Here is a 22,367-nt window from a genome sequence, read left to right as displayed (position 1 = left end):
AGTTTCACAACTCATTGTTTTAAAGCTAGGTAGTACCCTCAAATTGTTTTTCTTAATTCAAATATTGGTCATAATCCTAGCTACGCATAGAGGAGCTTATGGAGTGCTAGATTTGTTGTTATGGAGTATTGGCAAAAATAGAATGGATTTCTCCTATTGTGTTTGTTGATTTGCGCGAAGCAACCTAGCTCCTTCTTATTTTGTAATGGGTTCAGGAGTTTTAATTGAGTTTTGTTGACTTCGAATTCCATTCTAAAAGTGTTGTCCATTTTTTCATAGCTCTAAGAGTAATGTTACTGAGTTTAAATAGAGTAAGCTTGTTTTTTTTCTTCTTGTTAGTCTACACATCTTCATTGACATTCTTATTTGTATCAATCAGATTATCATAAATGAAATGTTATAAGCATCCTTTAGTAAAAACATTACTTACAACCATTTTTCTCTAATAAAGTGCAATCCTTCATTTTTTATACTTGAGTCCAAACAACGTTAAAGAGCATTCTTACTCAGTTTTTTTATTTGAATCTTTTCGAAGAAAAAAATAAAAAAAAGAAAGAAAAGAATTTTACATTTTATTAATTATTAATAGAAAATAAAATGTAAAATAAATATGATTTCTTGTTTAGATCTTTATTTTTTGACTTAGAAAAGAGTGAGTCTCCTTTTAAGTAAAAGTGTAAATGAAATCAGCTGTACGCGATTTTATCAAATTTAATCCATTAAAAATTCGTCCAAGTCTATTTGTTTTTAGATAAATCAACTCAAGATTGAGATTGAGTTTAATAATTTTGATGATCCAAACTTAAGTCGCCTTTCAAGTTCTATTAATATATTTCCTCCTACATAAAATATAAACAAAAATAATAGTTAAAAAATTAATGTATCTTATTAAAAATTAAGATCAAATACATTAATTTTTCAATGATATATTTTATTTATATTTCATTCCAAAATAGTATTTTGTAAAAAAAATATCCTATTAACATATCGTGAATATCTCAACTATATCGTTACCCAGGTTCTAATGTTCTAGCCCATTAGCCCCACTTAAAAGAATCCCTTAAGCTAAACAAAGGTATCTATTTTACTACCGGTTCTTTTCCTAAATAAAAATCTCTTTTGAAAAAAAAAACTTATGTTCTTAAATATAAGTTTTTCTTCAAATTATTAAATACACCGTAAATATTGTTAAGTTATAATTCAACTAACAAATGTCGATATTCTAGTTAGAATTTTGTATTTTTAAGTCTTATATCGATATTGTTGGGTCGAACGTTTTGTCACGATTTGAATATGAGATATTACATTTATGTGAGTTAATTATAATGAAATTTACTATATCTTTTAAGATAAAAAAAATGCTTCTTCAAAAAACGATTTTGAATTATTAATATACCTTATAAACAAATTTAATACATTTGATAATTTACTTGATATGTTTGAAATCATCAAACAATGCTTACTATAAATATAGTTAATCATATGAAAGTTTGAGCAACTACATGTACTTTCAGAAAAACATAAAAAATAATAAAATTTGAAATAAAAGTTTCGCAATTACATATCTTAGAGCCTTTCCTTCATATAGTAGCAGTATGAGAAAATACCAATAAAATTTATGTTTGAAAATTTATTGTTTCGTCACGTAAAATGTCCCCAATTGCAACTTTTCGATCAAACAAGGCATCAATATTGATAACCTCTCAAACATATTCATTGAAGTCATATGTAACATCTTTTGATTTTAATAAAGGACGAATAAGTCTCAAATTGAAAGAAACTGGGGCAATCATGGAATTTGTATGCGGACGTGCGAGAAATTTGCAACAACACTTTCGTGTAAGGTGGACAAAGTTCACTTCTGAATCAGAACTATTTGAAAAATGAATTAAATTGGTTTTGAATTCGAAAAAATTGAACAAAATTGATTTTCAATTTAAAAAATCGATCTAAACTGATTCTATAAATCGGTGAACTGTTTTATTGTTCTAAACCGAATCAAATTGGTTTTAACTTAGTTTTACTTGTTCGAATTGAACTAAATTGTTATAATATGGATAGTACCGAATCAAACTGCTTTTATCTCAAATTGAACCAAATTGTTTTATTCTTATAGACCAAATTTTACATACTTACCCTAATTACTTCTAAAAAAAATAGATTCTATTCTAGTTTTTTGAACTAAAAACCAGTTCGATTCGGTACTAATTTCTAAAAATCAGTTCAATTAATAAACTATTTTTGAAAAAACAGTTTGATTATCAATTTTTATAAGTCATTTCAATTTAAAAACAGTTCGGTTCAGTTATGCAATTTAGTTCAATTTAGTTTTTTTTATTGCTAGCATTTTTGGTGTCTCATTGCAATTGTAGATGACAAAGATGCAAGTGTAAAGGACAATCAGTGATCATAATGTGACTTGTCACAGCAAAGTTAACTTTTCCAATTTAGTTACACATATCTATTGAAACCAAAGATGAATAAAGGTGGTGTGTGGAGAAGGGAATATCGAGAAATGATAGGAGGACTCCCAAAAAACCAAAACCAATAAAAGCATAGAAATTAAAGCTAAAGCCGCCTCAAAATCTTAAAGGAAGGAGAGATCTGGAAATTTTAAACAAGTATAACATGAGAATAAATACATTAATAATGAAGTAAGCATTAGTCAAAATAAAATAGTAATTGAATTTTATAAATTAACAAATGCATTCCCCTATTAATTTTTTAGGTTAGAAGTTATGATGTTTCACACTAAATGTACATATGTTTTTCATGTGAATTCCATATCGATATTGCATCACCAAAAATTTACATGAGACGACAAATTCATGCATTTCATATAAATTCAAAAATCAACACTTTGACACCTCAAAATTCAAACATGTTTAATAACTTTTACCTTATAAATTTTGTATGCAATTTAATATCTAATGAAGTGACAAATGCACATGAATATTTATGTGATTATTTTACCATCACATCATAGTTTTTGCGGAAGATAATTTCAACTAACCCGTCAAATGTATTTACAAAATTTCAATATTTAAAAGATTACTTTTTATAATGCTCAGAAATTTAAAGATCAATATTTTATCAATTTAGAATATTAGAATCACTTGATTTGAAGGAAAAAAAAATATATTAAAAGCACCTACAAATTTGTTAATACATAATTAATCCATAATGATATGCATTGGACTGGTAGGATGATCAAATTCTGGTGCTTCGAACAATGCTTCGTATCCAATGGTGGGGTGATATATACAAACACTCTAACTTTTAAGTAAGAAGCTATTTTGAGAAGAGTGGGAGGTAAAGTAGGATGAAAAAAATGTACCTTTACCGTTCCTGAAGCATTATTTATATAGATGGTAGTCCCAAGGCGGAGGGGGACAATAGCATTGTATGATCTTTAATGTCGCAGATTCGACGGGATTGCCTTTCTTGGCCATTAGGTTAGGTTTGGCCGTTGGCTCAAGAAACTCTAAGACTTCCATAATGGGTTGTCACGTTGGGTCGGATCACCAGATGAATCCAAATTGAGCTTGGGCCAATTTAGAACAACTACTCTAAAGTCAATTTCGAATAGGTGAGACAATGACATGAACAAGTGCACCTTTGTGGTCGACGCCTATTGTCGGATACCAAACACTTGAAGCACCAAAAGTCAATCATTCTTTTTTGTCTAATACAAATCATTAGTGTCCTCTATGGAAACAAAGCCACACAAGTGACTCACTCCTTAGCCTCAAATGGGGCTACTATTTCGGTTATAACAAAAAGTCCACTTAATCATCGAGACTAATGATAGTTTATAAACTAGTTTCACGCTTTAAATGCTATTAAGGTGTCTTTTGTATTTTCCAAATGACAAAACCACATCAAAATGGACATGACTTGGTAGACATGGTAATGCGGACTTCATCATATAAGGGGATATTAAAAGTATATAGTTAATCCATGAAGAAAAAATATTTATCGGCCAATAAGCAGTTATCATTGAAGTTGAAGAATGGCATTGTTGTTTTGTTCTAATGTCTTTTGTTGACCACTGACTTGACACTTCTTCCACAGCCTGCGTCGTCGTTTCGAAATGAAGTGTTTCCATTTCTCCAACGGAAGTGAGAAAAGAGGAGTTGAAGACGAAGAAGCTTCGGCTTCAAGCTCCCGAACTTCAAGGGTCTCATGGGCGCGTTCTCTCAGCTTAATGGACTCACGCCGTTCCGAATTCGACTCAGATTCAAGAGACTTCTCCGATACGCTCGGCTTCCACGAGTTTCTCTCTCAGCGTCGAGCCAATCACCTTCACCTCTTCTCCTTCTCCGACCTTAAACTCGCCACTCGTGGATTCAACAGAAGCCTCTTAATCGGTGAAGGTGGCTTCGGTTCTGTTTACAGAGGCACCGTTAATCATCGTTCCCAAATCGATGTTGCCGTTAAACAGTTAAATCGTAACGGTCATCAGGCACGTTTTCCTCTTTTTTATTTTATTTTAAAAATTGAGTAATTTTTTTCGGTTTTTTGTGTTGCCATAAAGGGGAAAAGTTTATGGTGTTTTTTGTGTGTTGAATTTCTAGTTTTCAGGGGCATAAGGAATGGATTAATGAAGTTAATTTATTGGGGGTAATTAAGCATCCAAATCTGGTGAGATTAGTGGGTTATTGTGCTGAAGATGATGAAAGAGGGATTCAAAGGCTTTTAGTGTATGAGTTTATGCCTAATAAGAGTTTGGAAGATCATCTTTTGGTTCGTGTTCCTTCATCGGTTCTTCCTTGGATGACTAGATTGAAAATTGCTCAAGATGCAGCTCGTGGTTTGGCATACCTGCATGAAGAAATGGATTTTCAGGTATGATGATAATGGATTATTGGTTTTTTGAGTCTGTGCTTATCTATCTAATTTGTCAAAGGCACTAATTTTTATGGTTTGTGTTGATAAATTTGATGTTGTTGGCTGGATGGGCGATCTTCATTGAGCTAAATTAATTTGAAGTTTAAAGTGAATTTGAAATGAACTGATCTATATTAGATACTTTTATAAAAAATGATAGTTGGTAGAGAATTTTTTGTCATGATTTTTCAAAGTCAAGGATAACTTGTTTCAGATCAAATGGAGGTTTGGGCTGAGAACCAGGTTTTGAAAATGGTTTCAAGCTGAAGCCAAAAGCAAAATCGTTTTAAGGGAGTATAATTCATTCTAGGCCTACCACCAAACATGCAGAAACTACTGGACAGGACATGCAATTAATGAGTTTTTAAGCACTGTTTGTGAACATTTTGTAAATGAAACAAACATTTAATGTGTGTGCAAACATTTATTGCACAAGCTTGTGAGTGTGTCTGTGTGGTTTAAGTAATTTTCATGTTAAAATGGGTTTGACAAGTGGTTAAGGATCTGGACTTGGATTTCCCCTTTCCATATGTGAGGGTTCAAATTCCTTTGAAGCCACTAAAATCCTCCTTGGTGGGAACCCTTTCTCAGGGAGATCCCTGGGTACCCAGCGGCTAGTTGAGTAGTTGCGCCCGGGCGAAATTGCTTTCGATTTGGGAATGTGCAGTAATTCTGTGATTTGGATTTCTGCTAGTAGCCCCATCTCGTTGTTAGTGCCCTTCTCGACAATATTGGGAGTGCCTCCCCTAGCTGCCATCTTTTGTAGCAAAATAAATAAACAGTTAACAAGAACTTGCTTACTTAGACATTATCATTTGCCATTTTCAGTGCTTTATAAAAAGGGTTCCTTGTCCTTTTGCCATGACTTAATTCTCTTTTATGTTTATAGATGGTTAATGGTTTCTACTTTTGATGTCTTTTACAGCATTAATCATCAGCTAAATCCCTAGATAACTTGTACACACACATTTATGATTCCCATTCTATTTGGTGCAGCTAATATTTCGAGATTTTAAAACATCCAACATCTTGCTGGATGAGGACTTCAATGCAAAGCTTTCTGATTTTGGACTCGCTAGGCAAGGACCCTCAGAAGGGTTTGGCTATGTTTCAACAGCAGTAAGAAAATGTCTATATTCTGGAGAAAAGTGTCATAATTCTCTAATTTTTAACATACCATAATGTTACAAATTTGTCAATAACATGCCTGGAAGCTTAGCTGGAGTAGATTATATATATTTTTAACAATATTCATTGCTGAATGAATCTAGGCTAAATTACTCTTTTAGTCCCTTATCTTATTTTCTTGACTAACGAAAGTATTGTTAAGGGACCAAAACAGAAGAAAAATAATTAGGGGACTAAAGTGAAACCAGAAAATAAGTTACGGGACTAAAAGAGTAATTTAGCCATGAATCTAATTCACGAGTTCATTATGCTGGTCTGAAGTCTGATCACTGAGCCTTAGTTTGTTGTAGGGATATTCAGCTGATATGCGAAAATGAATGACTTATTTCCTCTTTATAAAGGTTGTTGGCACCATAGGATATGCTGCACCAGAGTATGTTCAGACTGGTAAGCTGACTGCTAAGAGTGATGTCTGGAGCTTTGGTGTAGTTCTTTATGAGCTTATCACCGGAAGGAGAGCCGTAGAAAGAAACCTACCGAAAAACGAGCAAAAGCTTTTGGAATGGGTAAGACCTTATGTATCTGATCCTAAGAAGTTCCATCATATTGTCGATCCTCGACTTGAAGGACAGGATTGCACCAAATCAGCTCATAAACTTGCAATCCTAGCAAACAAGTGTCTCATGAAGCAGCCAAAGTCTCGCCCGAAAATGAGTGAGGTGGTTGAGATTCTTGGAAACATTATCAACGAGACTGTTCCTATGGATGAATGCATTTCCGAAACTGTTGCAGAAACTCAAGAAGAACAAGAAGTAAATTTATCTGTAGAGGATGCTGAACCTGAACCAGCTAAACAGGGGAATAATTATCTGAAGAAGGTTTTTGAATTCAGAGATATGGTCAGCTTAAGAAATAAATCCATTGGAAAGTTTGATTGGAAAAGTTGGGCGCCTGGGCTTGTAAGAACTTGGTGATATAAAGGATCTTCATTCATATCTTGGAAAGTAAAATCTTCCTCTACCGTTGCCTGTTCATTGCAATGTTCGGTTATCACGTAGTTCGGCAAGTGAAATCAGCATTGTGGTGCACATGGTTGAACCTAAAATTGGATCCTCTACACATATTGTATGATGCAATAACTATAGGGACACTTAGATCTAGAGAGATAAATTTCCCTCTAAATCTAATAATTCCTATGGCATCACCAGACATCATTATACAACAACATTAGAGGATCTAGGTTTCGTTAGCATGTTGATCATAGTCAATTTTGTATTAATTAATAATTGTGTGTACAGGATAATTTTGGGAAAAGCTATAATATTAAGTGCATGTTTGGTTCCACTTTTGGAGGAACCAAAACCAATTCTAGAAGTGTAGAATTAATTCTGAAATGTTTGGAGTACTACAATCACCTACTTTTGATAGTTATTAATAATAGCAGCTAATCAAGGACTGAGTCAAACATGGATGATACGGGATTAATTATAAAACTAAAGTTCATTCAATTTCATTAATTTACTTGAATTACTAGTATACTGTTGCTCCAAGAAAATCTAAACCAGATATTGACAAAGGTGATGGCGCTCCCAGAGTGCATCCAAAACAAATTTAATTGGTCGTGAATCGATCATGCATCAGGAGTCATTGGTCAATGTCAAAAAAAGGCCACAGTGTCAGTTTTAAATGCAAACAAATTGTGTTTTCCATGTGCAACTTTTCATTTTATAAGTTATTACAAACAACCAAAATATTAAATAGATTACAATAAAAATTGAGCTGACCAGAGAAGTATACAAAAGCACTAGTAATGCCAGTTATTAGCTGTTACAAACACTAAAAAGATCAAACTATATGTACAAAATTGTTGGGTAACACGTGCTCATGGTATATGATTACCACAGGTAGGGACATTCACCATTGTTAACTTACAAGGATGTATTTGCATAGTGCAATGTCTGTCATGTACAAAGCAGAGAAACAGAGCGTTGGAGAGAAGTTGTAGCTGTTCCAACACTTGTAACATCACCGGCACTTCTTCTACGTGAACGATTTTGATTGCATCCATTTACATGAGGAACTTGAAGCTGCTCCAAATTTGTAACAACCTCATCCATGTTTGGTCTCAACTTTGCTTCTATTGAAATGCACCTTACGGAGAGTGTGGCAACCTTGTAGGCATCATCTAATTCATATTGGCCTTCAAGGCGATTATCCAACACGCGCAAAACCTTACGCTTGTTGGATAGATAAGGCCTAGCCCATTCCACCAAATTGTGTTGTTTGTGTGGTCTATTCTTGTCAATAACTCTCCTTCCTGATAATATTTCCAGTAGAACAACTCCAAAACTATAGACATCACTCTTAGTAGTGTGATTACCTTCATCAACAAAAGTTTTTATTTTTGTCACATGTCAAAATGATATGAATTTAATGGACATAGTGACGGTAAAAAACAGTTATACATATTTATTCAATGAGAAATCATTATTTTTTGTCATACACAATTTTCAATGAGGCAATGTGACACAAAAATGAATTCTTATTATATGTCAGAATAAAACAGTTTTACAGATATAATAAATCCACCTGATGTTTTGTTGTTGATTCTTGAGTAAGTTAATAAACTCAAGAGGCAAAAATATACTAGAAAAACTTGAATCAATGACAAAGTTACAAATGGAAAAACATAAAGTTTGTATTTAATTCTATCGTTATTTTAAAAAAAATATTATGTATTTAATTCTAATTTATGTTAGTAATTCAGTTTTGTATAGTGGTCACAATACCATTGGCTAGGTATTCTGGAGCTGCATATTCATAGGTTAGCTTGGTAGAGGTACGATTTTTATCACCCATAGGCCTTTTCTTTGGCAGCCCAATATGAGAAAGTTTTGCATTATAATCCTGTAATCAAATCAACAAGGAAAATTTCATATATGACTACCTAAATAAGCATAATATATTCATGTATGTTGTGTGCACAAAAGGACACATACTGAATCTAGCAAGACATTTGAAGTCTTGAAATCTTGGTATATCGCTTTTGTTTCAGCCCTATGAAGAAATGCAAGGCCTTTGGCAGCACCAAGAGCAACTTTCAAACGTAGGCTCCAAGAAAGAGGTTGAAAGTATGAGCCTCCTGTTACAACATCATTATTATTAGTAATGTTAGGCATGTATTTCTTTACAACAGTGTGAAAAGATGAACCAGGAAGAACTCACTCATGAACAAGTGATTCTCCAAGCTGCCACGTGGCATAAACTCAGAGACCAGAAAACGGTTTTCATCTTCAATACAATATCCAATCAATTTCACTAGATGAGGGTGAGAAAGCTGGCCTAGATAGTTGACTTCAGCCTAAAATAAAAGTTCAATAATTGATGTAACATGGATAAGATTAGCTTACCAGAGAAACATGTAAAATATTCTCAAACATGTAATAATAATGATAATAGTAATAATAAACATGTATACATTATTATTATTATTATTAAACATGTTATAAAGAAAAATACAAGTCTCATTCAAAAAATAGATAGGACATGAAAATAATTTATAAAAATAGACTATCCCTTATATTACAAGTTAGATTTGATAAGGATGAATTAGATTAAATAAAAAATCTTAATATAACTGAAGAGTAATTGAATGAGACGGTAAGGGTCTCTTCCGGTTCAAGCAATTGAGTCTATTGATTTATGATATATTTGAAAACAAATTGAAGTCTCCATATTGAAAAAAAAAAAAGCTTAAAATGAGAAAGGCTTTACTTAGCAGGTTAGTTTTGTATAGATAATTAGAAGTATTATAAGATTCTAAAACATGCAACAGAGACACTGTTTCCTTCTCATCAGATGAATTAAACTTACCAGCAACTCCTTGTGACATTTGAAGCCATCCTGATAAACTCTTTTGACAGCAACAACAATGCCTTCACCTGGTTTGGCAGCAGAAGGTGTGTGTTCATCAATCCAACCCTTAAAAACTGATCCAAAACCACTATCTCCTAACACACTGTCTACACGAAAATTTCTAGTGGCAGCCTGAAGTTCAGTCGATGTAAAGCTCTTCAAATTTGATGATTGCAAGATCTCCCCCACGCTCCGGGGAGTTTGAGTCACTGATACCGACGTCGCTGATACCTCACCAATTGAGCTACTGTGATCATCAGAAACCTTACAACATGGAATACTCAGATCTTCTGTATTGCCATTCACACTCTTTGAACTTAACCCTGAAACTGAAATGATATGATCAATAAAACTAAAATTGCATCAACTACATATTACATATTACATATTCCTGTATTAGTAGTCGTTCTGGAATGAAATATAAACAAAAAGAGTATTTGATCTAAATTAGACCAAGTAGATCAACTTTTCAAATATCATTTTTGCTTATATTTCATTTAAGAGGGAGTATTACACATATGGAACATTGACTAAGGTAATTAACATGCTGATATTAATGTTTTAAGCATATTAATACCAGAATTAAATGGGTTTTCAACTTTGATTTGGTTGCCCAAACAAACTCCCATGGCAGATATTAAATTAATTCCCATAGCCTTGTTGGCTACATATAGATTCCAACAACAACAAAAAAGCAGAGAAGGTCAAATCCAGCAGAAATTAGCCATGATTATCAATTGAAACTGAAAGAGGAAAAAAAAATATGGAGTAAGGAAAATTGCATGAAGAACCTGTTTGTAATGAAGTTCAAGGGAGGATATAGGAAAGAGAAGGGAAGATAGAGAAGTGAAGAATGGTATTAGATGTAGGGAATGGGTGTTAATATGACTGAGTGTAATGTGGTGGTCCACAAAAAGCTAGATATATGACGTATTGAAACAGACACAAACATTAGACAAAATATTGATACTAACACACTTATTAGTGTTAGACATCGATGCATGGAGAAACTTGACACACCTTCGATCTAAAGCGTCTTCAGTATCGCTACAAAAAGTTGAATATCTTGATAAAAAGTGAAAGCTATAAAAGTTTGGAAGGATTAATAAAGACACATGGGAAGGTTGAAGGGAGGAAGGAAGGAAGGAAGGTGAGTATGGTAATGGGAATGGGGTAGGTGTAAATGTAACTGTAATGGACCCATTTTGCTTTGGACTGTCGCGCCTCCCTCAAAACTTGCCTTTGCAAAGTGGAAAGGAAATCCCTTTCTACAAAATCCTTAAAATATGCATTTTCTTGCAAAACTTTCTTCACCACAGGAAACTCTAGATTCCTCAAGCTCCTACACACATAGTGAGCACTAATAAATAGGCTCTAGCAAGGGGTAAGCTTCCATGACTTGTTTGCATGTTGACCATAATTGAACCTTTTTTGGCCTATCCACTTGGTCTTTAGAAATGACCACGAACCACTCAAGTGGTGCTGAAAAGTGAAAACTGCTCCGTTTGTATTTTATTCATGCGTGGTATTTGCTAAATTATTATATCGACAAATATTATTATAAACCTCATGGTTTCTTGATAGGAATATTATCTTGGTTTAATGTTTATCTAGACCTTAGTGCAAATTATACACATTTGAAAAACAATAATATAAACCAACTTGTTTGTCACAGTGGTGAATATCTAAGTTTAATATAAACCAACTTGTTTGTCAAAGTGGTGAATATCTAATTTTAATATAAACCAACTTGTTTGTCAAAGTGGTGAATATCTAATTTTAATATAAACCAACTTGTTTGTCAAAGTGGTGAATATCTAATTTTAATACAAACCAACTTGTTTGTCAAAGTGGTGAATATCTAATTTTCCTTCAATGATGTTCTATATTTGAGTATTGGAACAAAATAGTGTTCATTATCTCTGTTAAGTGGGTTCACTTCTACACTTTACTCGAGAATCCATTATTTATCTCTGTTAAGTGGGAGAGAGAATATAGGGAGAGATGGGACCTTAAAGCACTTTTCACCATTATTATAGAGAAGGAAGCACCCAAAGTTTCCCTCCTCCTAATACTATTTTACTCATTTGAGTTAATTTTTTTAAGAGGATAAAATATAATTAAAGAATCAATCTAATAATTTTATTTTTAATTTGATGATAATGATGAATAACTCATACTTGTTATTTGGAATTTTTATTTTAATAAAAATTATAATTTTTTTTATGAGAAATGTTAACTTGTTAATGTACTGAAGATGGAAATTTTGCACTTCTCTTTCTAAAAAAGTGTGCAAGGGCACATCCTTTTATTATTTATAATTATCATCTCAACATAAAAAGGCCATATAAACACTTTTTAACAGAATTGGACGAAAAAGTGTGACAATGTACACATTTTATGACTTACACTTAAAGGACTAATCACATCAATTTCCTCACAATGCAGGAAAAATGTATTATTTTGACATTGTTATTGGGTATTCACCAAACAATCCCAGGAAACATTGTTAGGCAATTTCAGATGATTGAGGTACTGAAAGAAGCCTACTTATGGCCTATATGACCATTTTGCATGCAAACCATGTGTGCTTTCAGGTTCTAGTGATGGTCAAGGTTGAGGGGTGGAAAAATGGCTCAGTGGCCACAGCAAAGAAGGGGGAGGGGGGGTGAACCTACAAGCACTTAAACACCATGGGAGATTTAAGCCATTGGTAATCTGCTTTTAATTATCATTACTAACTGACTGAGTCTGATTAGATAAATAAAAGATACTTCTGCACTCCAGGTAGCAACTTCTGGTGCTGAGAACTGGGTGGCTAGAGATTCTCCCAGTTCAATTCAGAACTTTACTCCAACAGAATCAAGCTATTTATCCTGAAATGGACCTTATTTGGAAGGAAGGAAGAAAACTGAGTACTAATACTGAATAATGTCAATTAAGGATCAAGGTTCTAAAGCATAATGATTACATCTTCATGAATTTATTTAGATATTAGCATCCATTTGTGCATTCAAAGCAGCTGAAGAAATTCATGCCTCTACAGTATCTCACTTTTAAATAGAAAAAATATAATTTAAACAAATTGTATTCAAGACAAAAAGAACAGTTTTCCAATGTTAGCAAACTTCAATCTTGAGTTGCAGCTCCTTGGTTGAGCTCAGCAAACCTCATACCAACACGCATAGAATGCTTCAGAAATTTCTCAGCACATCTTCGAACACAGGTCTCCTCTTGCTTTTGAAGGGATTTATGCTTAAATGTATCAACACAATCATTAAAGCATTTCTCCACCAGGGAATTATACATTCTCAGACTGCAACGCAATTTAAATCATAATCAGTTAACCCCATCTAGCTTACAATCAAGCAACATGTCATCGAATCGAGCAAACAATATAATTACACATCATCATATCCAACATATAAGCCCATCATGTATCATCACACAAATGAAGTAATAATGAATCACTTACAACTAAGTCATATCCAAAATATAAAGGAGTTGATTAATATGTTCAATGACTAACATTATACTCAGCAAATAAATAGCCAAAATGCAATGATCTGAAACATAGAGGATTTCATCTTAAAAGAGCTAAAACTTTTCACCTTTCAAACTGAAATCTAAACACATCACTAATCTTCCATTAAACAGATCCCAGAGGTACTGAAAAACAAGCATAAAACCAAGAACTAACCCATTTTCCTAAACACAAGACAGCTACAGCCTACAAGTGATTACGAAAACAATTTACACAACAACAAATTACAGAGAAACAAACCACTTATTAAAAATGTAGTTCCCAAAACGTCCAGAAGCAACACTAGTAGTCACACTGGTTTTAAGGAGAACATCACTATGGCTTCACAGAACAAGCAAACACAAAATTTGCAACTATTGTGCTGCTCATGATTTACAATGTAGCATGAAGCCCCAAATTCCAAAATAGATTCAACACAAACCGCAAATACAAATTCAACAGAAAAAAAAAAGAGTAACACAACTCAAATTGGCAAAGTGGAAACCAAATAAATGTACAAACTTTGAGACGTAACGTAAGCAACATTAAATAAAAATTAGTTTTTTTATTTAAAAAAAAAAGGGCGATGGTGAAAAAACCTGTCACGGATTTGGAGCTGTTCGATCATGCCAGCCATTCTTAGCTTATCTGCTTCTGGAAGGGATTCCATATCCGCAATCATGCTTTTGTCCATTTTGGATCGAACGATTAATCGCCGTCTAGGGTTTTGGAGATTGGGTTTTTTTGCCGTAGAAATAAACCCTAACTTATAAGGCTGAAGAAGATGATATATATATAGGTCATAACTACTACACTGTCGCACGTGTCCGTTTTCTAGTTACACTTTGTTTTTTGACACTCTTCTAGTTGCAAATTTTTTTTTTTCTAACTTTTTTTCATATAAAGAAAATAGTAAAAAAAATACTCGTATTAAATTTTAAATATGAGATATAATATCTAGTTTAATAATGTCTATATTTACATTTGAATTAAGTCTTATCAATAGTTTTTTATTTTAAAATTTAGAGAAGAAAATATATCGTAATGTGATTTTTTGTCTTTGTGAGAAATTATATTTTAATATATCACATTACTTTTTCTAAAATAGAATTATTATGTTTTTTTGACAAATGGTTTTATATTAATCTTTGTTTATGATATTCTTAAATTACTTTTTAATTCAAACATTTGGAGTTTATGTAAGACTTAGGGTAAGAAAATTTTAGGAAATTAAATTATTATAATTTAAAAGATTTTATATGAAGTGGTTCTTCAAATTTGATTTGTGAATGTTTGGAGTTAAATTAAAATTTTAAATTATTTTAAAGAGAAATTTAATTATAACGTTAAGAAAATAAAAGATTAAATTTTCTAAAAATATTTATTTTAATATTTTTTAATTATATTGGATATTTTATCATTCATTGTTCCTTCCACAATAAAATATAAGTAAAAAATTGTATTGAAAAATTTATATCTAATTAAAAATTAAGATTAGATATATTAATTTTTTTAATTATTTTTTCTTTATATTTTATTCTAAAATAATATTAGTGAAATGCTATCATTTTTCATTTTTGTTTTAGTAAAAAACATGTCTAGTGAAAATTTAAATATAATAACATTGTTCTTTATAATGTTTAACAGTAAAATCTTCTTTAAACTTTGTACCAAAAAAAAAAAACCTTTCTATATTCATTAAGTTCTATTGGTATAAAGAAAAATACTCATATGCTTATTCGATTTTGTCAATCCGTTTTCAATATACTATTAAAAATTAAAATTCAATAGTATATTTTAATTTTATACTATCAAAATTAAAGATTCAGTAGATAAACAACGATGAACATCCACCTAAGAAAAGACATAGCCCGAAACAAAACTTTTTTGTGTTGTGAATAGCCCAACACGAAACTAGATGCAAACATATTATTATAATTGTGAGTAATCTATTGACACCTCTGCACCTTCTCTTCATGTCTAATAATTTCTTAAATTTCACTTACGCACTTATTAATTTAAATAAAAAATTGAATTGTTTTAATTTTCCCAAAATATTCAGAACACGCATAAATATTCTAAAATTTTGAAAATTAAAATAATTCACATTCTAGATTTTTAAAAATTAAAATACTTTACATATCAATTTTTTAAATTTTAAAAATTGAAATATCATTAATGTTCAGGATATTTAAAAATTTATAAATCTATAATTAGGAGTATACATGGGTATGGGTAAACCCGCAAATCCAGTCATCCAACCCGCATTTTGACCCAACCAATTTAAATTAAGGTCTAATCCAAATCAACCAATTGAAATCCAATTATGTTCGATTTGAGTATCGGATTTAACTTTTTGAACTTATGAACCTGCGAACCCAACCCATTGATGTGACATATATATTTTTATTTATATTTTTACAATTGATATATAGTTACAATTTAGTTGTTGGACTGTAATTGAGAATTTGTTGCTAATTTAATTAATTTTAGTGTTTTGTTGTGTTTGTGAAATATTAAATAATATGTTGCAATATAGTTTTATTATTTTTTAGATGTTCAAGTATTTCAGTTTAATTACATTTTTTATTTTTATTTTAATTATTCGTGAATCCAATCCGTTCATAACCGGGTTGGTTTGGTTTGGATTTGATGGAGAAAGCATGAGTTGATAAATCAACCTAACCCAAATAAAATTGATCGGTTCGGATATCGAATTTAGCCAAAAACGATCCAACTCAACTAATGTACACCCCTATCCATAATATCAAATATTTTATATTTTTAAATTTCTAAACAAAAGAAAAGAAATCAGCGCAGAATAAAAAACCCAACACTTACGTGTTTTAAGAATTTGATGAATAAAACATTTTGAAACTTATCAAAAAATAAAATTTGTGTTCCGTTGATAAATAAAAAAGAATTTAATTTATATGTACAATTAGTAAAAGAAAATTACACTCAATCACAATTGTTTAGATCATTAGTAATATTTAATTTTTATTATAACTATTTATAAAATCTCCTGTATAATAGTTATGATTTATTCAGTGTGTAAATTTTTTTACACTAATAATTCATATAAATCAAACTCATAAAAAAAGTCTCAAAATTTTAAAAATTGTAAAATTTATTTTGGTCTATTTTAAGGTTATGTTGAATAAAAAAAATGGAACTTATAAAAAGTGTAAAACATGTTTTGGTGTCTTCTAATAATTTATAGAAAAATCTATAAAAAGAAATATAAAAGCATTCATTTGTTGAGTTTTGGATTTTTCAAGAATAAGAGCAACTTAGTATTCTAGCCTAAATGTAGGTGCATGGAGTTTAGATGTACTGTTGTTTGGTAGATTCTTTAGAATAACGTTGTGCTAGTTGATAACTAGAAGAAGGGGTAATGACAAAATATGAGAGTGTGATTTTATTTTATTTTCTCTAATGGGATAATATATATATATATATATATATAAATATATATATATATATATATATTATCCTATTAGATAGAAAAAAAAAAGACTTTATTGACTTTTATATAATTGACAATATAAATAGTAAAATAATAAATAAAATCTAACAACGCATCATTAACTAATTAATGAGAAAATCAGTGATATGATTTTGACTTTATTATAATCATCATTAATTGTGCAACAATATATAAATGTTTTAATTGAACATAAGACATAAAATATGTTATATTTGATAAGAAAACAAAAGAGATTTTCTCAATAGTACTAGAGAAAATTTCGAAGAAGATAAAGTAAAGGTGGTATAGGGTTCAAAGGCTTTGAGGACTTCAAATAAGTTATCTTAGGAAAGTAGTACTAGAGACTTATTACAAACCAAACAACGACACGTAGACTAGACTTAGTGCCGCCAATCGAGCTCACCTCACCATGGCTCATTTGTGTGGTGGGGAATGGATATATTCAGACTCTTTCCACTTGCACTAGGATAATTAAAATTCCTACTAGTCACAAAGTTTTTTAAGGAAAACATATTGACTAGATTTGGCATTCCCTAAGTGATCCTAACAAACAACAACCCACAATTCACTAACAAAAAGTTCTAAGAACTTCAAGTGACTAATCCGAAGATTAAGATGAAAATGTTTATGTAGCCGACCATAATCTTTGCACTCAACAATCGACTCATATCCATAACGATCAAACCTTAAGAAAATAAAATAGCCACACACATTTGCAAAAAAATATAATATACATAAATAAACATTTTACTTACTCAAAACAGGACCAAGACTTTATCAAAAATCCACATAAGACAAATTAAAAAATAAAGTTCAATTGTCCTGGGCTGTAGAAAGAGTTGGTGAAACAATTCCCATATCCACAACAATCTTCGTCCAATCCAGCCCATCCAAGTTGAGAGCGACCCAAGATTCAAAACATGAACTTGGGCGACAACACTTTTGAAGGATTCCTCACCAACTTTCAAAACCTCCTATTCTAAGATGTCGATCGAATTTTGCACGTCCTCCCCCACCAGTTTCAATCTATCCAACTCTTCATTCAACAATGAGATTTATTGGTCTTTCACTCTTAGTTCAACATCGAGGTTACCATTCTTCTACATTTGGAACTCTTAGCTCAGTGTAAACATTTCCTTGTCTCAGGTCAACCTGTCAACCTCCTTTTTGAGCCGATCATTCTCTATTGTCACCACAATAAAGACTTCAACTTTGCCCGAAAAGTCAACAACATTGGTCTCATAACTAATCTTCATATCTTCATATTTACAAACTTTTTCTCTAAGCTCCTCGACTTCTTTGGCATAACCTTCATCACCTGTCACCATTGTGTGAGCTAGCGAAAGCACCCAAAGGTCTACTAGAAGGTTAGCCCATAGTGCTTTCTTACGACCAGCAAAACCCAAGTGCCATAAAACCGCTAAATCGAACGGTTGAACAACAAGGCTTAATGAGTTGGAGTTTGACCAAACAACTAGGAAGACCTCGGATCTCGATCACCGATCACCGACGGTAGACCTTGAACACTTGTGTTAGGTATTAAGGTCCACTTAAAAAAGTTCCTCTAACTCGTCAACTTCTTGAGTCGTTGTCGTACACGGAGGACTCACGATGATGATGTCATCCTGTTTGAGTTGAATAACTTGAATTGGGGTAGCCAACACAGGGGTCGAAGAAGACCATTTCTTCTTACTTATGATCTCCCCCAACGCAATTGCCCTATACAACAAACACGAATAAGTATGTCGTTAAATTAATGCAAAAAACAAGCACATATGAGAAAACGCATACGAAGACAAGTATTGCTCTCACTTTGAGAGCGACAAGTCACTAGCTCTCTAGTTTCAATAAATCTATATTCGAAAGAGACATTTCCATTAGGGTCGATACATTTTGTCTCCAGAGCGAACGAAACGACAAAGGGCATTGTGGTTTGAGGTTTTAGAAACACCCAAGTCCTTCGATTTTTTAACCATGTCCTTCATGTTCTGGTTGAAATGATTATTCTACTAGAAGAAATGGAATAAAAGGATGACAATTTCCATGATATCCCACGTATCTTCGATAACAGGGGAACCTTCATTGTCCAACACTTGCTCAAGGACTACTACTCCATTCATATCCATCTCGATTAAAGGATAGACAACACTATCCTTGAGACCACGAAGAGAATCCATATAAGGGGCGAAGAAACGCTTATGTTGCTTAAAAGAGACTAAGTTTTGTCCAATAGTGTCTTTATTCCAAAGATGACTAAAGATATAAAAAGTAAACCCATTTTTGGGTTCGCATCCATTTAAATACAAACCATTGAAAAGCTTTCACATACGCAAGATAATTTTGGATGAATTTAGAAGGGACACAGGTCGTGGTGGGAGAATCAACTTGTGTAGAGAAGACGTATTTTTTACCATGTCGACCTGAAAGGCATAAGAGGAAGATAATGGATTCAACATCCAAATCATCTCTTCAAACGTTGTTCCCAAAGTGAAATGGTCAAAAGAAAAGTCATCTTGCCAACATACAATTGACACATTGGAGAAATAGGACTATCATCGACCACCACTGCATTAATATTGTAAAAATCCCCTAATTTGTGATTACCTCAAGAAAAAACACTAAATTCCCTAAAGTCAGTCTACAAAGGAGGCAGGAATCTCCGCCTCGCCTAAAACCAATGCCCACAACATAAGAAAAAAATAAAAAAGTTCACCCACCACAATGGGACCACCAGCAACCATTGTGCGTTGCCATGAAAATGCAGAAAATGGAATAACATAGAACAACTCAGGGAATTTGTTTTAGTATAAAGGAGGAGTATTAAAGTCACAAACACACATAAAGTGAGTGATGAGCACCGTTAAAGAAGAACGAAACCAGGAAGGGGATTCCTTTGAAAAAAACCAGAGGGAATGCTTAGGAGAAGAAAATGAGATAAATAAGAATCTCTCCAAAATATGAGGCATCCCCTTATACACCCCAAATGATCTAATGGTGTGAATTCAAAGGTCGTAAATCAATGATGGCAATCAAACTCGAAACAATGCAAAGCCATAACAAGTACTCAAATATCTACTCCATAGGATGACACATGTCAAAAGGAAACCCAAGGGACATCACCCAATGTCATTTCTCTAACTCCTCAAGTCCCCTCAACTGAAAAAATTAAAACATCCATGATCAATCCTTTAAACGGACAAATTTCCAGTGTCAGGTACGTTCAAGCGTGACAAAATAAATTTGACTCCCTTTTACTGTAGCAACCTTAAAGTTAAGCAAATACTCTAAGATATGTTCACTACAAGAAAAACCTTAATTTGTGGCCAATTTTACAAATATTTTGTGGCCCAAAAAAACCCTCACAAATTAGTGACCGAAAAAGCCTTCACAAATACAAAAATTGAAATTGGTCTTTATTTGTGGCTGAAAAAGCCCTCACAAATGTTTAAAAATTTAGGTGGATTTTGTGGCTGCCTAAGCCCTCACAAAATCACAACGTTGTGATTTTGTGAGGGCTTAGGCAGCCACAAAATCCACCTAAATTTTTAAACATTTGTGAGCTTTGCATTTTATGGCTGCAAAGACCGCCACAAAAGAATAAAATTACGTGGCATTTTTTGGCCGCCCAGGCCGCCACAAAGTTTTATACTTGTTACATTTTGTGGCTGCTTTGGCCGCCACAAAGGATCAACCAAATCCTATATATATTACTCCACTCCTCTCATCATTTTTCACTTCTAACTTCTCTCTAAACCCTCCTTCTAAATTTTCTCTCCACCTTCTCTGTACAAAAAATATTCCTCAAACGTTGCTTCAATTTTGGTAAGTTTATATTATATTATATATTTAGTTTTTTATTTTTAATTTTATTTTTGATTTGAAGTTATTTATGTAATTAATATTATTGAATTTTTATTTTGACAATGATTGTTAATTACTTCGAAGAGTTCTAAGCTATGTACGTAAAGCTTCAAGTCAGACACTACCCGGCATCAAGTTAGTATTTTATCTTCTAACTTTCTCTAAACCCCCTTCTAAATTTTCTCTCCGCCTTCTCTCTACAAAAAATATTCCTCCAACATTGCTTCAATTTTAGTAAGTTTATATTATATTATATATTTAGTTTTTTTAATTTTTAATTTTATTTTTGATTTGAAGTTATTTATGTAATTAATATTATTGAATTTTTATTTTGACAGTGGTTGTTAATTACTTCGAAGAGTTCTAAGCTCTGTACGAGAAAAGCTTCAAGTCAGACACTACCCAGCATCAAGTTAGTATTTTGTACATTTTAAATTTAGATTAGTAAATATATATGTGATATTATAAATATATTTATATTATTTTTAAAATATAGATTAGTAATATGTGTTATTATAGATTTATTTATAAAAAAAATAGAAATTATGTTGTTAACATAATATATGATAAATAAAAGTTTCAAACACATGTAAAACTTATTGATTTTAATATAACTATTTTTTAAAAAAACATTATTAAAATTGATGATATTATTATTTTTTGTTATAAGTCTTGATACATATTAATATAGTTTATTGATTGTTAGTCTTGATATTTTTTGTTAGTCTTGATTATTAAAAAAACATCATTTAAAATTTTTTTTTGGTTTATATAATTATACTAGTCTTGATACTAATTTATTATATTGTTTGCAAATTAATTAATGCTCCCCTAATTGACATATAAAGTAAAATTTATTGATTTTAATATAACTATTTTTTTTTAAATTATATTACTTTATTGATTTTAATTTATTTGGGTTGGTAGTAATTACTTTTAATTATTAGTAATATTATATTTTTATATATAATATTTATTTTAAGTTTTAAATTTAATTTTAATTTAATTTTAATTTAATTATAATTTTAATTTAATTTTAATTTTAATTAATCTTTAATTATAATTTAAATATTATATTTTAAATTTAATTTAAATGATAATTAAATTGTAGTATTATATTTTTAATTTAAATGTTTAATTTATATTCAGATTAGTTTATTATATATTAAATTTATTTTATATTGATATTATATTTTAAATTTAATTTAAATTTTAATTTAATTGTAATTTAAATTTAAATTTTCAATTTATATTCATATTAATTTATTATATATAATTTTATAATAAAGTATTAATTTCGAATTTAAAAAATTAATTTTTTAATATACTTAATATTTTGTGGCGGCCTAAGCCCTCACAAAATATTAATTTTTTAATCTGGATGATCCTTTGTGGCGGCCTAAACCCTCACAAAGGGAAGCATTTGTGGCGGCCTGGGCCCTCACAAAGGCTGAATTTTTTAAAATCAGTATGTCCTTTGTGGCTGCCTGTGCCCTCACAAAGGCAGGTTTTTGTGGCTGTAAAGGCCCTCACAAAGGCAGCCTTTTGTGGCTGCAAAGA

The 22,367-nt window shown here is 31.5% G+C and overlaps 3 protein-coding genes across 5 annotated transcripts; 1 reads left to right on the top strand and 2 right to left on the bottom strand.

Moving 5' to 3' along the window:
• Window positions 1-3,859: 3,859 nt before the first annotated feature.
• On the top strand, window positions 3,860-7,387 carry LOC101498193 (serine/threonine-protein kinase PCRK1). 2 transcript variants are annotated; one of them, XM_004505802.4, is made up of 4 exons: window positions 3,860-4,465; window positions 4,585-4,848; window positions 5,887-6,009; window positions 6,420-7,387. In XM_004505802.4, exons 1-4 carry the CDS (start codon window positions 4,094-4,096, stop codon window positions 6,990-6,992), a joined length of 1,332 nt encoding a protein of 443 aa, XP_004505859.1. In that variant the 5' UTR covers window positions 3,860-4,093; the 3' UTR covers window positions 6,993-7,387. The 2 variants fall into 2 exon arrangements, with proteins under 2 accessions (XP_004505859.1, XP_012572736.1); XM_012717282.3 differs by having other exon boundaries at window positions 4,325-4,465; window positions 4,578-4,848.
• Window positions 7,388-7,769: 382 nt separating this feature from the next.
• LOC101498521 (probable serine/threonine-protein kinase PBL10) lies at window positions 7,770-11,285 on the bottom strand. 2 transcript variants are annotated; one of them, XM_004505806.4, is made up of 7 exons: window positions 10,725-11,285; window positions 10,511-10,597; window positions 9,892-10,256; window positions 9,244-9,379; window positions 9,018-9,160; window positions 8,808-8,925; window positions 7,770-8,398 (listed from the first exon to the last, which is right to left on the bottom strand). In XM_004505806.4, exons 2-7 carry the CDS (start codon window positions 10,584-10,586, stop codon window positions 7,980-7,982), a joined length of 1,257 nt encoding a protein of 418 aa, XP_004505863.1. In that variant the 5' UTR covers window positions 10,587-10,597; window positions 10,725-11,285; the 3' UTR covers window positions 7,770-7,979. The 2 variants fall into 2 exon arrangements, with proteins under 2 accessions (XP_004505863.1, XP_004505861.1); XM_004505804.4 differs by having other exon boundaries at window positions 9,892-10,262; window positions 10,725-11,284.
• A 1,560-nt stretch (window positions 11,286-12,845) lies between these two features.
• LOC101499508 (mitochondrial import inner membrane translocase subunit Tim9) lies at window positions 12,846-14,235 on the bottom strand. Its single transcript, XM_004505807.4, has 2 exons — window positions 14,056-14,235; window positions 12,846-13,249 (listed from the first exon to the last, which is right to left on the bottom strand). Exons 1-2 carry the CDS (start codon window positions 14,148-14,150, stop codon window positions 13,063-13,065), a joined length of 282 nt encoding a protein of 93 aa, XP_004505864.1. The 5' UTR covers window positions 14,151-14,235; the 3' UTR covers window positions 12,846-13,062.
• Window positions 14,236-22,367: the final 8,132 nt, after the last annotated feature.

Source organism: Cicer arietinum, chromosome 6 (genome assembly GCF_000331145.2).
Source record: "Cicer arietinum cultivar CDC Frontier isolate Library 1 chromosome 6, Cicar.CDCFrontier_v2.0, whole genome shotgun sequence".
NCBI classification, from domain to species: Eukaryota; Viridiplantae; Streptophyta; class Magnoliopsida; order Fabales; family Fabaceae; genus Cicer; species Cicer arietinum.
This window is presented reverse-complemented; position numbering and strand designations above follow the sequence as displayed.

Excerpts from the sequence above, each read along its gene's own strand:
- LOC101498193 (XM_004505802.4), top strand. The coding sequence starts at position 4,094 with ATGAAGTGTTTCCATTTCTCCAACGGAAGTGAGAAAAGAGGAGTTGAA. Across the intron at positions 4,849-5,886 it reads ATGAAGAAATGGATTTTCAG|CTAATATTTCGAGATTTTAA; the intron begins GTATGATGATAA and ends TATTTGGTGCAG. Across the intron at positions 6,010-6,419 it reads TTGGCTATGTTTCAACAGCA|GTTGTTGGCACCATAGGATA; the intron begins GTAAGAAAATGT and ends CTCTTTATAAAG.
- LOC101498521 (XM_004505804.4), bottom strand. The coding sequence starts at position 10,586 with ATGGGAATTAATTTAATATCTGCCATGGGAGTTTGTTTGGGCAACCAA. Across the intron at positions 9,380-9,891 it reads AATGTCACAAGGAGTTGCTG|GCTGAAGTCAACTATCTAGG; the intron begins GTAAGTTTAATT and ends CTTTTATTTTAG. Across the intron at positions 8,399-8,807 it reads TCCAGAATACCTAGCCAATG|GTAATCACACTACTAAGAGT; the intron begins GTATTGTGACCA and ends TTGTTGATGAAG.
- LOC101499508 (XM_004505807.4), bottom strand. The coding sequence starts at position 14,150 with ATGGACAAAAGCATGATTGCGGATATGGAATCCCTTCCAGAAGCAGAT. Across the intron at positions 13,250-14,055 it reads CAGCTCCAAATCCGTGACAG|TCTGAGAATGTATAATTCCC; the intron begins GTTTTTTCACCA and ends ATTGCGTTGCAG.